General features: G+C 33.3%; 1 protein-coding gene across 2 annotated transcripts; it reads right to left on the minus strand.

Moving 5' to 3' along the window:
* Positions 1 to 6,395: 6,395 nt before the first annotated feature.
* LOC108329315 (rubber cis-polyprenyltransferase HRT2) lies at positions 6,396 to 13,696 on the minus strand. 2 transcript variants are annotated; one of them, XM_017563481.2, is made up of 5 exons: positions 13,298 to 13,696; positions 11,574 to 11,702; positions 11,006 to 11,081; positions 7,172 to 8,333; positions 6,396 to 6,689 (listed from the first exon to the last, which is right to left on the minus strand). In XM_017563481.2, the coding sequence occupies exon 4, from the start codon at positions 8,290 to 8,292 to the stop codon at positions 7,213 to 7,215; it is 1,080 nt and encodes a 359-aa protein (XP_017418970.1). In that variant the 5' UTR covers positions 8,293 to 8,333; positions 11,006 to 11,081; positions 11,574 to 11,702; positions 13,298 to 13,696; the 3' UTR covers positions 6,396 to 6,689; positions 7,172 to 7,212. The 2 variants fall into 2 exon arrangements, with proteins under 2 accessions (XP_017418970.1, XP_052728874.1); XM_052872914.1 differs by having other exon boundaries at positions 11,531 to 11,702.
* Between the last annotated feature and the right edge of the window lie 504 nt (positions 13,697 to 14,200).

Here is a 14,200-nt window from a genome sequence, read left to right on the forward strand (position 1 = left end):
GTTTATAACGTTTTTTATGATGAAGTTGTGTGTTTTGACCAATTATCGAAACATATATGTTTTCAGAATTTACTAATTTTTTTTTTAATTTTGAAAGGTAATTGCAGTGTGAAAATGCGAAAATTTATACCACTTAGATATACTTGTCTGTAGAAAACTGTATATGTTCCTCATCTCTTTGGTTATCTCAGGCTATCATTAAAATTCAATTTTCTTTCCTAGTTTCTAAGAGTTTAATTTTGCTATCTTAAAAAAACAAAGAATTTTATTACCAGCCAAATAGAAATAAATTTTTAATGAAAAAAATATTTTTTCGTGTAAATTTTAAATTAAGAAAATAATTTTGATACATCTATTTTAAAATAATAATATAAAAAAGTCTTTTATATGTACGTAACACATTTAATTAAATGTTTAAAGTAATAATTAAAATATTAATAATCTTAACATAACATGGCAATCAGAGATTAATTGGATGACACGAAAAAAAAATTAAATTCCTATATTATATGCTACCTTTTTAAAATTATAATAAAACTGATGAATGCTACTTTCTCATTTGGATTATATCATAAAATTATTCTAGAATTTTGGACATCAAATAAGAAAATGTTGGCCGTTCATCAGATGTATCATTTACATCATGTTTGCTTCCATCATTTTCATCACTGCATAAAGGGTATTCTTCTTTCTTCCTTTAACCTCTTTTGAATGCTATATGCTTTTACGATCTCACTTTCATCTTCCAATCTCATTCCTAACATCTCAGCAATTTGTCTTTGAATTTTTATGATGTAAGGAATTCTTGTTATATTTTCTGGAACCACCATATTCAACAACTTCTTTTCTTGAGCTTTCTTCGTTACTTCTTGCACTATTGGTCTTACCCACACCACCACCCCAAAAACGCCAATCATATTAATTGTAGACTCTTCCAATGCTTGCATAAGCACATCCATACTTCTTTTTCTTATTTCACAGCTAGTGTTTTTCAAATCAACATCAATGGGAGTACTCCGTATCAAACTTCATCAAACCTTTTATTCCAAAGTTCTTCTACTTTCATTTCCTCTACCATCTTTGTAGCACTTTGTTAGCATTTTGAGATTGTGAAAGGAAAGTTGATATGATAAAGAAAATTGTGAAAATAGTTGGAAGAAATATATTTTATAGTTGTGTTAATGGTAGAGTACATGGATATTTATAGATCCATAGATTTTATTTTAAAAAATGCTAGCCACAACTTATGTGAAATATTTTAAATATTTATGTGTATAGAATGTTCTTGATTTTTTTGTCTTCCTATTTTAGACTTTTCTACAATATTATAGAATTTCAATTATATTTTAATACTTCTATTTTAGAATTTTCTATATTCTTGTAGAATTTGCGTTACACTATAATACTCTTTCTTGATTCAAATTCGGTAAGCACGATGTGTAGTAGTTCAAATCTTGGTCTTGGTAACGCATTCGTAAAAATTTTTGCAATTTGGTCTTCTGTTGGATAGTACTCGAGTCGAGTTTGTTTAGTTGTCTTTTCATCTTTAATAAAGTGATATTTAATGATTATGTGTCTTGTTCTTTGATGATGAACTGAATCTTTTGCTATTGTTATTATTGATTTGTTGTCGTAATAGATAACAGTTGTAGCCATAATGTTTGACTCGTGGTTTTCAAAATTGTTACATACTTTGCTTCTGTTGTTGATTGTGTCATGGTTGGTTGTTTCTTTGATGTCCAAGATAAAATACCTAATCCTAGTGAGAAAACATATCTTAATATACTTTTTATGTCGTTTATCGATCTTGTCCAGCCACTATTTGTATAACAAATCATGCTTGAATTAGTCATGATTTTGTACTATATATCAAAGAGGTTAATCTTAAAATAGAAATCAAATTCTTAAAAAAAAACAAGGATCATAAAAAATCTTTTCTAAATATAGAATAAAAAACTACTTAAAAACTAAATTACATATTCTAATAGCCTCCTCATGTAAACTCAATGTTCTTCCTAAATAGATGTGTAATTCATTCCACTAGCCTACTTAGGTTTCGTATACCCTATAAGGTATTGGAAATATGAATAGTAGAACCAAAGCAATCCATTGCTTTTAGTCTTTCTTCATATGTAAAAGAAATATTTTGACTCTTTCTCTATTGGTTGATTAAGAATCATTTTTTTTGTGTGGTTAACATAACTCTTATTATTTTTAAGAGAAACAATCAAATTAACCTTCTTTCTTTCGTTTTCTTTCGTCAATTAATGATATTTTCTTAGACACACATTATCAATAATTCACTATAAAAAAATAAAAAAGCATATTGATGAGACAAGATACACTAAATGTAAAAAAAATTCAAATATGAAAACTTGTCTTGGTATCAACCAGACTACAATATCCTGCATGAGCATAATATGATTACAAACTCCTTCAACTCCAATAAACTTTAAGAATAACAATTATATATAATTATATTTTAAGGATGCTTAAAAAAGATTTATGGCATGTGATAAATTCCATCAATAACCTTCAATACATTTATTAAGATTTCATTTATTTAAGCTTTATTGTATTCTTTTTATCATCTTTTTTACTTCTTTTTGTATAACTGAATCTTCTTTTTTCCAACTCTTGACAATTAAATGAAGGGATAAAATTAACATTGTTATGTATTTCAACTATCATACTTATTTACAAAAAAATGTATTTGGAGAAATGTCATGTCTCATTTAATACAGTGCTGAGTCACCAAGTTGCTTCCATAAATGCACCCACGTCACACGTTCAATGCATTAAAAATCCACTACCGATCCATGCATGCACGCCACTTGTCAAATTGGAAACTTTTGAAGTCAGTAGTGGGGTGCAGGTGTCGACAGGGGAGACGTTCGTTCGTTTGAAAGTGTGATTTGAACAAAAGTGATTTTTTCTGAAAAACCTCCCACTCTCCTGCGCGCACCTTCTCCCCTTCCAAAACTCAGATTTTCCTTTCCTCCTCCTTCTCTCTAAAACCCTCCTCCTTCTCTCTAAAACCCTCCTCCTTCTCTCTAAAACCCTCCTCCTTCTCTCTTCTGCAACTTACCATTCTCTTCTCCGATCACGTTTCAGAAACCGTAGAAACATTTACTGCACCGTGAGCTCCATCTTGGACCGAACAACTTCCAATTCTGTAACCGGTAAGTTTCCCAACCTAGACGCTCGTTTCTGGATTTCCTGCAAACCCAGATTCAGCTGCATGCAAGGGTGTAAACTAAGTTCCTTCGTTTTCTTTTGGTTAATTTTAGTTGAAGAGTTTAAGAGAAAAGTTGAGAATAGAAAGCCACATTTGGACGAGTCAAGACCACTCACTCTTAGAACGATCACTACTGATCCGAGTAAGGGAAGCTTATTAAATTTAATTTTTTTGTTATACTGTGTTGTATGAATGTTCTGTGAATTATACTGTGTTGGATGAATGTTCTATGAATTATATTAAGTATGATCTATGGTATTTGATTTTGGTATATGATTATGATGATGAGATGATGCATGATAAGTAGGAAATGTACTATTGTATGATTAAACCGAAATATGAAATATATGATAAGATGAGTATTTGAAAGTATATGCTGAGAAATGTATAATGTAAATGAAACTGTGATTATGAATTTTCTTATGATATTGAACGTTCGTCATCGAACGGTCTTTGACCGTTCGGTGTTGTTACCAAATTCAATTGAAAAGGAATTCTTTCATTTGGAAAGAATTCTATTTGAGGACGAACGCCCTCTTGTATTAGAGCTACGTTTGAGCGATCGGTCGAACGTAGATATCCTGAGTATTTTGTGAGAATTGAGAAACATATAAAAGTAACTTTGGAACTTAGTCATTCTGCGACGCTCGTCCCAAAGCGTATGTTATAAGTAGCGCTCGGTCTTATACCGAACGCTAGTTCGTTCCGTAATTACCAAATGATTAGAAATAACGTTCGTCCTGAACTTTCATAGCGTTCGTCCTAAATTTCAGTGAATTCACGTACTGCGTTCGGTCATTTACTGGCAGTCGGTTTACTCTAACTAAATTGTCCTTGGTACATTTAATACTCGTCTTTTGTATCTCCATCCAGTTGGATTTGACTCTGAATCTTGGTACTTAATTTATTCTAAGTATAAATCGAATCGTTCTAGAGTCAGTTCATATAACTGATTCAAATTGTAATGATGTTCGTCATGTAAAATGTGTCAACTTTATCCTTTCGGAAAAGAAGACCTTTCGGTCTCGCTTTTAACGTTCGTCCTCGTTATGAAGAGGATTGAACGCTCGTCTTTTTATGAAAGTGGAACTAAGAATGAAAATGTTGTTAAGAGGAAAAATTATAATGTGCGAACAGTATAAGAGCTGAAATTATGATTGTGGATTTTGAACGAGCGTTCCAGGGAGGAACGACTCATAAGTAATGAAAGTTGGAATTGTAAAGTATGAATGTGGTAAGCTTAGCTGGCGGTTCATCCTGATATTTCGTGAGTGCTCGTTCTCAAGTAGAGAGGAGTATGTCATGTGTGGGAATGGCAGGAGGTCTTAGTCCATAACTGTAACTTGGACAGAACGGACTAACCTCAGGTGGCCGCTGATGAGAATTCCAGCTATCCCACCTGGGTGCACGAACGTCGTAGCTACACAAAATTCATACAGTCCGGACAGTCAGTCTAGTATCAGGAAATTGATTGAGTTAATGAATGAATTGAAGTATATGTTGTGAATTATTTGAAGTGCTTGATATGATTAAGTAATGTATGTTTTACTTGAATTAAATTCAATAAGCTTACCCTTCGTTTTCCATTGTGTTGTCTGTATATGTATGTCCGTCTTGTCCTTGCAATGATCATCCGTGTGGATGTGAGCAGAGGGAGAGGCGTCTCTGGAAGAAACGCTTGAAGAGAATCTTGTATAGGTTAAAGTGAAGGCCGAACAGTAGGACATTCGGTTATTGGTTAGTTTAGTTAGGATAGCGGGTCGTTTCTGAGCGAGCGCCCCTTTTTGCTATATGTTAAAGACATGAACGTTCGGTATTTATTTTGTAAACCGTTCGTTCTTATCATTTAGTGAACGCTCGTAAAGTTTTATGTATCTATGTAAGGCCGTTCGGCCACCTGCGAGGTTTATCTCGTTATTTTGTAAGACTGTTTTGTTATATTAATACATGTGAATATTCTATTATATAGTTGATGACTGTATAATTTTGGGATGTTACAAGAAACCTATTTTCCTAGATATATAAAATTAATATATTTAAATTGTAAATTGGACTAAATTATAAATTCAAACACAAAGAACAAAAAGTAAAATCTAGTTTTTTTTTTCTATTGAAATAACAATTTTTTAGTGTCAAATTTAATTAGAAACAAATATCAAAGGTTTCTTATATGATTTTCTCCTTTATTCTCGTCATTAAGACGGTAATACGGATTCACTCACTATTTTGACCCATCCCACTCTTAGCTTGCACAAGCTAGACGTATCACTTTTTTACTGACCCTTGCATAACATTTGGTCAGTAGATATCGCATAAGAAATAATTTGTTCTGTAATGTTTTTCTTCTTTAAAATATTAGAATGTAGGATTTTAATAACTTTATTTTTATATAATTAAAGCAATAGAAATAATAAATTCTATAAGTCTATTTCTTAAAATAGATAATATTCACAATTTTATAATTTTTAATTTTTAAATATAAACTTAATGAAAATAGAAATAATGTTGAACTATACTGAAAAAAAAAACAAATGAAGAAATTACTCTTGAATGGACTAAGCGAATAAACAAATTACTTTTATATAAACTAGACAAAAAACATAAATGAGCAGGTTACTTAAAAGAAACACACAACATAATGTTGAACTACAATGAATTTAAATCAATATGGGTTATGAGAATCAAATGTGGATCACTCCACCATTGGTCAACAAAGATTGCCAGTTATGCAAAACAAGCCTGTGTAAACCAACAAACTAGCTTGGTTCGTGTTGTCATCCCTTGGTTATGAGCAGCCTAGCTTTTCTATGATGAACTTTTGGTCCATCCGAAACTTACAGTCAATCAACTACAATGCACACCTCGGGCGGTGGAACATCCATACCCCCGAAAACAAGTCCTAGTTTGTGGAGATAAAAAGCATATGGGATGAGATCATACTTTTATTTGATAGTTTTCATCTAAACGAATCTTCTGGTTCCACACAAGGGATAGTCACATCTATGTGACAACCCCGTCATCCAATGCAACAAACGAAACCTATTTTCTCCCTTTTTAAGTTTCTTACGATTTATGCATATGGAGTGTGGTATAGCATATAGGGTATCTACAAAATAACACAAGTTAATTAATATCTTCACAAAAAACGATAACCCCCTTTTAAACAAATTATAATAACATTAAAAATCTAGTGAAATTAAATTGAAGGACATTGTTTAGGGTCATGTAATAGGCATTTTAGAGTAAGTTGTGGTGATTGAATGCTTTCTTTCGCGAATATTGACCCTTTATCCTACCATCCATTATGTTTCTTTAAAAGAATGACAAGGCTTAGTCCAATCTTCAAGGTTCTTCTTCTCTCTGGACATTGTGTCAAGTGCCCTCACGCCTATCAGCATTTCAAGAAGCACTACACCAAACTCGTACACATCGCTCTTCACATACATGTGGCCTGTTCAAATATATATACAGTTCAGAGGAAATTAGTTTGTGGCAGGTCAAAGAATTATACATACTAGATTTCTACTTTTAGACTTCCTGCCACAAGTTTAACTTCCACAGTGCATAACTGTTTAAGGAGACCTAGTTTTGATTTCTTGTTTTGTTCAAAAATTACAAAAAAAATGTTTGTTCATCTCAGAAATACTGAAGACAACACTATTCCTGCTTTCTTCTGTTTTTGTTTTTTTTTTTTATAAATCTCTGAATCCAAGAAATGAAGTGATATTTTAGAAATTACATGTTAAAGTAGGAGATATAAACGAAAAAAAAATCTGAAAATAATACGAAATTGTTAATTTTTTACAATATTTTGCTTCCATTTTCTTATTACATAGCAAAAGCATGTAAATAATCTACGTTGATATTCTGTGCAGTAAAAAACCATACATTTAAAGCTGCTCTAATTGCTAATTGTGTGCAGATATAATTTACCTGTTGCCACATATTATGTATTTTGGCCGGTAAGAATACACTTACGACTGTTTCTTTTTCTTTTCCAAATAAAAGTAGTGTCTCTGAAAGTTCAATACTGCCCAGATCAAGTGTCTGAGACCAATTTCAGGCCAAAGTGCAGTTGGTGCATATAAAGGGCATGTAGTAGTCTGCCAAAGTAGAAAATTACTGAGGCGAGCTTCTCCAGAAGATCGGATCAAGATGTCTGGGTCAGGAGCAACTGCCATGTACATGTTCTTCTCAATATCCGCCAGTTTTATAAAAGGAACCTCATCCTGTATATCCTTTCTCTCCTTAGTCAATTCAACCAGCCCATTGTATAATGTCGTTTCAGCTTCAGTGTCGTTATCTATATGATTCTCGATATTATTCTCATACAAACCATCATTCCTTGCAGCACTTTCTACTTCAGTACTACAAGCTTTTATTGCATTTCGATATTCTTTACATGAATCTTGAGAAAGCAAACCAAAATCATTTCCTTTCAGGCCCTGATCAATTCTTGAAAACGCACCATTTGTAACTTTCTCTTCTTTTAACGTTTGAATTTCATTAAATTTTTCCTTGCTACATTCTTGAACAGCATGCACAATCTCGTGACGAGAAGTATACGCTACACAAATCAAAAGAACTCTCTGGTTGTTGTGGGCAGTAACTCTCGTTGCCCTTTCCGCAGCAGCTCTTACAGGCTCTGTCAATAGTTGCATGTCTCCAATGAAATGTAATCTAACACCATATTCATTAATGAGACTTTCTTGTTCAAGCAACTCCTCAATCTTTTTCCGCATCAATTCCATCAAGGATTTAACTTCTTTGGACTTCCTTTTAAAGTTATCAATGCTGAATGCATAGACAGTTACATACTTCACTCCTAATTCATAACAGTATCTAAGGATGGACGTGAGAACCTCAAATCCTGCCTTGTGGCCATCACCTTCTTCCATGTTTTTCTTCTTTGCATACCTTCGATTCCCATCCATGATGAAAGCAATATGACTTGGTACAGGACCCACAGATAAAATGGCAAATATGCATCTTCTTAGATAACAATGTAAACCACCGAAGAATTGGCCTACAATATTTCCAGTAGTTTTCCGCATTGAACCGTTCAGTTGTGAAACTTGAATAGTCCAAGATAAACCTGTTTGAAAAGAATTTAATTATAAGGTAGAGATAAGAATTAAAGCAACAACAGTCAAACATCAATGTACAGGTCTACTAGTAAGAAGAAAGTATAACTACATTGTGAATTGTAAAAACAGACTCAATGTTATAAATATAAATGGGATAGTTTTGACACCAAATAAAATGGGTGCCTCACCACAACTGCTTATGTATTAAACCCAACTTTCCGGACAACAAATGATATCATATTCAGTTTACGATTTGAGTATCACTACTCTAAAAGTTGATGGAAAAATAAGAGCTGGGACTCCTGTAAATTTGTTGCAGCAAGGAAGCTAGAACAAAATCTAGGATTTTAAACAATGTTTAAAAGGATAAAATTTTACCATCAATAATATCAAAACGAAAATACAATTTAAACTATATCAACAAAATATATATATATATATATATATATATATATATATATATATATATATATATATATATATATATATTTGTAAACAATCAATATTCAAAAACTCTGAAATGTTGAAACAGTTGTATCTGATCACAAATCAATTATGGGGAACAAGTGGCAGTTTTGTCGAAAGCTGATAAGGCTGAGTCTAAATGAAAAGCAAATCTAAAATTAGTGTGGAATGCAAAGTTCAATGCACAATTTCTGAACTACAACTACCTAAAGCTCACTTAATAGCGCATAAATAATCGACTCTCATTCATTCTAGATATAATCAATTTAGGATATAACTTTCCTATCATAGCCATTTTCCCAAACAATAATCATAATAACATAGGAAAAAGGCACACCCTTTGCAAAAATAAGATTAAAATCAGTACCCAATCTCCTACTATGCTTTACCTGAAATGCAGCAACAGATGGAATGGAAGACAGAGAACGATCATCAAATATGAAACATGTTCAAGGTTTAGATCATCTCCAAAATTCAAAAATTTAAGTCAACAGAAAAATAAAATGCCCCTTGACAATAAACATTTGAGAGACCAAAAGATAAAGTAAGAAAAACTTTGGTGGAAAAGTTAAGGATCAGTTTCCTTAGAGATTATGTTTACACCCTTGACAACCAGTTACATGACATCCAATGACATTGTGTGTCTCGAGGGGAAGAGCATCGATGATAGGATACCTAAAGTAGCTTGGGTAGATAAGAAGACATATGATGGGTCACAATGTAGGAGGTCATGACCAAGACAGAAAATTGAAGGTTATGCCCTGTGTAACTAATAGTTTAGTTGGCAGATAAAGGAGTGTGAAAGTGTTTCTTTTCTAAAGGATATAAGCATGATTTTAAATTGCAGTCTGCAACCGCAATTGTGAGCACAACATTACTGTTGTGGAGCATTTTACAAAGGCAACAGTCCACAAAATAATGCATTCATAACATAACTACAATGGAACCTCAGCACCATTCAATTTCACATTTTTGTCAAAAGAAAAAGGAAACAACGATTCAAATTTCAATCTTCTAATGTAACTCCTTAAGTTTCAATGGTTAAATGGATGGGATGTTGGGGAAGTGCAAGAGGCACTTTAGTTGGCAGATATAGGAGTGTGAAAGCGTTTCTGATTTAAAGGATATATGCATGTTTTTAAATTGCAGTCTGCGACCGCAATTGTGAGCACAACATTACAGTTGTGGAGCATCCTACAAAGTCAACAGTCCACAAAATGATATATAATGCATTCATAACATAACTACAATGGACCGCAATGGAACCTCAGCACCATTCAATTTCACATTTTTGTCAAAAGGAAAAGGAAACAAAGTTTCAAATTTCAATCTTCTAACGTAACTCCTTAAGTTTCAATGGTTAAATGGATGGGATGTTAGGGAAGTGCAAGAGGCTGTCCACGGTTGTGTACTGGAAGGTTGCATGATGTACTGATGAATAATTGTAAAAGATATATCAATAGTTAAAATAATTGAATAATTTATGATCAGATTAAACATAACAATTATAATGACCACAACCCACATCACAATAAATACAACAGCTTCAACTACAAGAACAATCTCAATCGCAATTCAGAACCATGGGTACAAGGTTAGAGAGTGATACGATAAAATTTCCAAAGGCTTGTACAATACAATAATCTGATACGAGTAAATCCCATTCTCCCTCCCAGGTGCAATAAAAAATCAAGTTTTTCATTCTGGAGGATGATAAAGTTGTGGTTTGTTTTTGCTTCTCATTCAGTTTAATAAAGTTGAAGGTATCATGGTCCAGCGTGATTAACATTTGAATTACAACGCTCACAGAAATCAGGTGTTTATCCTACTTTGGTTTCATTTTTTTCCTTTTGAGTTGAAGGCAATTAAGCACCACTAAAATGGGGCTGAAATTCATGCCAAAAATCACATTTAAAGCCTGAATCAAATAGACATACAACCATCATATTTAATGGGGGAAAACCAGCTTCCAATGTAAGTTGTTAAACTTGAAATAAAATGCATGAAACTCTGCTATGACAGGACTACAATATTTAGAAACTTAAATACGGAATTTTGACATTTTACTCCAATTTAATGCTTCAATTCTACAATATCAATCCAAACAAAAAAGATGCAAAATTTGCATGATATAAAATTCACTTTTAACTAGATAAATACATATAAATCAAATACACATAGAAGAAAAAAGGCCAACCTATGATGGCAGTAGTACCTGATAACAGCCTTCTTGAAACCCTATGATTTCATCAACTAAACGTGCTTCGTTGGTTTCTTGAACGTCCTTAGTTCTGAAACAAAATCACAAATATGGTCAGTTCAAAAGCACAAAGTGCACAAAAAACTAGAATGTGCAAAATGTTCATAACTTGTGTAATTCCAAGTTACAGTTCAACCTATAAGTCAGAGGAGTTGGGACTTTCTCACTTCCTAAAATTCTGTAAATATGAGTCAACTCTAAAACATGTTTATGTTCCCACACCCATGAACCTAGTTAACTCGCCCATAAACTTGTTTTGTAGTAGACACTACATAAGCACCCTTTATATATTTGTTTACATAGATCACTCTAGAAAAACTGGTGCAAATATTTAGCACCATATTCAGGATTTAAAACCGAGGCCTTTGATTAAATGGGAACAATTTTGCATGTTAATTCACACATGTAATCACATTTAACATCTTAATCCTTATGCTCTTTTTAGGTGATGAGAGGAGTGCAAGTTGCAGAGAATCTAACAAGGCAGCAATTGATGTAGGTGATTGTTGCTCCAAGATCATACATTTTTTTCTGCCTTCAAAATCTGAAAAGGTTATGCTAAGCATGCTTGAACAACTTCATGCTGAGCCAATGAAAGTACACAGCAACAACAATTATAGGGAGAGTCAATGGCACCAAGAAGCAGTAGTACCTGTTATATTTGTCAAAAACAAAATCAGAAAAACAATTAGTTTCTCTTTCTTCCTCAGAGAGAGACAATATTAGTTACAAAGATAACAGAAATTGCTTATACAAAAAATGATAGCAACAACACATAATTCATTCCAACGATATATCTAATTGTCCATGATTATCAAACAAGTCAAATTTATTTTTCTTATTTTAGTCCAAGAGTTCAAAAGAGGATGGAAATTTGGTTGTGGTAGACAGACAGTGGTAAAAGGTAGAACTCCTAACCTAAGGAGTTAATGCATATGAAGCATATACCCAAATTTGGAGGATCCAAGCCCTTATGAAAGAAAGAAAGAATCACTTAGGAAACTAAGACAAACATCATGCTGGACCAAGAGTAAAATGGTACTTCATTAACTACTTCATCACAAAAAACCTCTCTCCTCAAGTCCAACAATTTGTTGGTTCTTCTGATTTGATCATTTCCCTAACAATTTTTTTTCAAAGCATCATCAGTGAGGCTATTATGCTACCAATTTCACTGCCTTGAGTATCCAAGATGTTTGATTTAGGCTGCAATAGAGTATGAAATGTTTCATGAAACGGTATACATAAACTACCCCTAATCTTGACTCTTAAGTGACGGGCAACTGTGGGGTGTATTCGAACAACTTTCCATTAGCCATAGATACTTTTCTTATTCTAATATAGATCTAAAAGACAAACTCATTTTGCCCCTCGGAGATGTATGAAACAAGCAGACTCAAACGTGTTACAACCCTCAAGGTTTCACTTACCCGATACACAAAGTGACAAGAAAGTCAAGAACACAACCTTGTCTAATTTCTTACCACATTCGAGTCATCACCAAACACAAATTTCAAACTAAACAAATCAGATTCGTGTCATGAAAGGGACATACAGTAACCATTTACTGTGTATCATGAATGTGTTCGTGAGACGCACAATATAACACACTCGCTATAATCAGCATATAAAACAAAACAGCAATTAATGTCAATATTAGGAGCAATCAAATAGTTAATTACCAGTCATTTTGCAATGCAGAAATGAGGGGAACATGAGAAGGTGGCAAAAGCTTGGAAATCACAGCAACAAAGAAAAACCCAACAAAGAAAACAGAACCAATTGACAGAAACAAGCATCCCCACAATTTTCTCTCATCAAATGAAGCCAACCAACGCATTGCATCACTCAACCTTCACCACAATCAAATACCTCTGAAGAGATTTCTGAAAACAAAAATATGAGAATAAAATATTTGAGCTTCGTTCTATGATTAGAAAATGTAAATTATAAATGGAATTTCATTTATTAAAAAAAATCAATTCACCCAAGAAAACAGTCGTGCTTATTAAAATAGAGTGTTAACTCGTAAAAACGTACGACGACTATACGATACCTCAAACATTGCCCAAGTTGAATTGTAAGCAAACTCGGTTTTGGAGCGGGATCGGTGGGCTCGCCGAGAACTCAGTAAGCTCCGCCAAACTCGCGAGCTTGCAGTCGTGTTGGTGAGTTCAGACGGTATTATTTTAAACAAAAACGACGACATTCATTGTCGTTTCGCGTGCGAAAATAAACGAAACTTACCGCGATTAGGGTCCGTTTATCTCCTCTACTGCTCGCGGGGTAGGGTTCCTTCTTCTGTCGTCTACTGCTTGCGGAAGACCGACACAGCTGCCTCTACTCGCGGATGCTTTCGGGGCTCTCTTTTCCTATCCCCACGGAAGGCACTCTTAGTTCGCGAGGCGCTGTGATTCTCTTTGTTCTCCACGCCGTCGTTGTTGCCGCAGTTTGTGACGTCGTTGTCGTCCGGTCATCGGCGTGGTGGCGTGTGGTGGTTCTCTTCTCAGGTCACCACATCGCTGCCGTTCCTACCGGCACCGTGGTTCTCTTCTTCCTTTCGGAAGTTTGTGCTCGGCTCTTCGTGCTGGCTCTGCTGTTAGGTTTGTTTATTGTTTTCTTCACTACCATTTTCCAGAAGCAATTAATTAGTTAAGTCCACATCTCTAAAAGTATTTAACATGAAAGCTAACTAATTATATTTTAAAATTTCTTTTATTTTGTTTACATTTTTATAATGTAATTAAATTTTACTTAACATTCTTAAATTAATGGATTAGAAAAAAAACATTTTTAAACACTTAATTTTATTTTATTCGAAATTGTTATAATGATATAAATTAAATTACTATTTATCTTATCATAGTATAATTTTTTTAAAATAAATATATGTATAATATTTTAATGATTTTTATAGGACTTGCATATAAATCATTTGGTCAACTTAAAACTTGTGGGTGAGGAAAGAACTCTTATCAAATCATTCCTTTAGGAAATTCCTACTCTTGAGTGGATTTGAAGGAATGGATTTGAAGATAATTTTTTTTGTCGTTTTTTTAAGCGAATTTGGAGATAAATGAGAGTGAATTTGAAAATAAAATTTGTGAGAATTAGTATAGAATTGTATTGACGTGACAAATTAAAAAAAAT

The sequence above is a fragment of the Vigna angularis genome, chromosome 2, assembly GCF_016808095.1.
Source record: "Vigna angularis cultivar LongXiaoDou No.4 chromosome 2, ASM1680809v1, whole genome shotgun sequence".
NCBI classification, from domain to species: domain Eukaryota; kingdom Viridiplantae; phylum Streptophyta; class Magnoliopsida; order Fabales; family Fabaceae; genus Vigna; species Vigna angularis.

Bases quoted from the DNA above. Each gene is read 5' to 3' on its own strand.
- LOC108329315 (XM_017563481.2), bottom strand. From the start codon at position 8,292: ATGCGGAAAACTACTGGAAATATTGTAGGCCAATTCTTCGGTGGTTTA.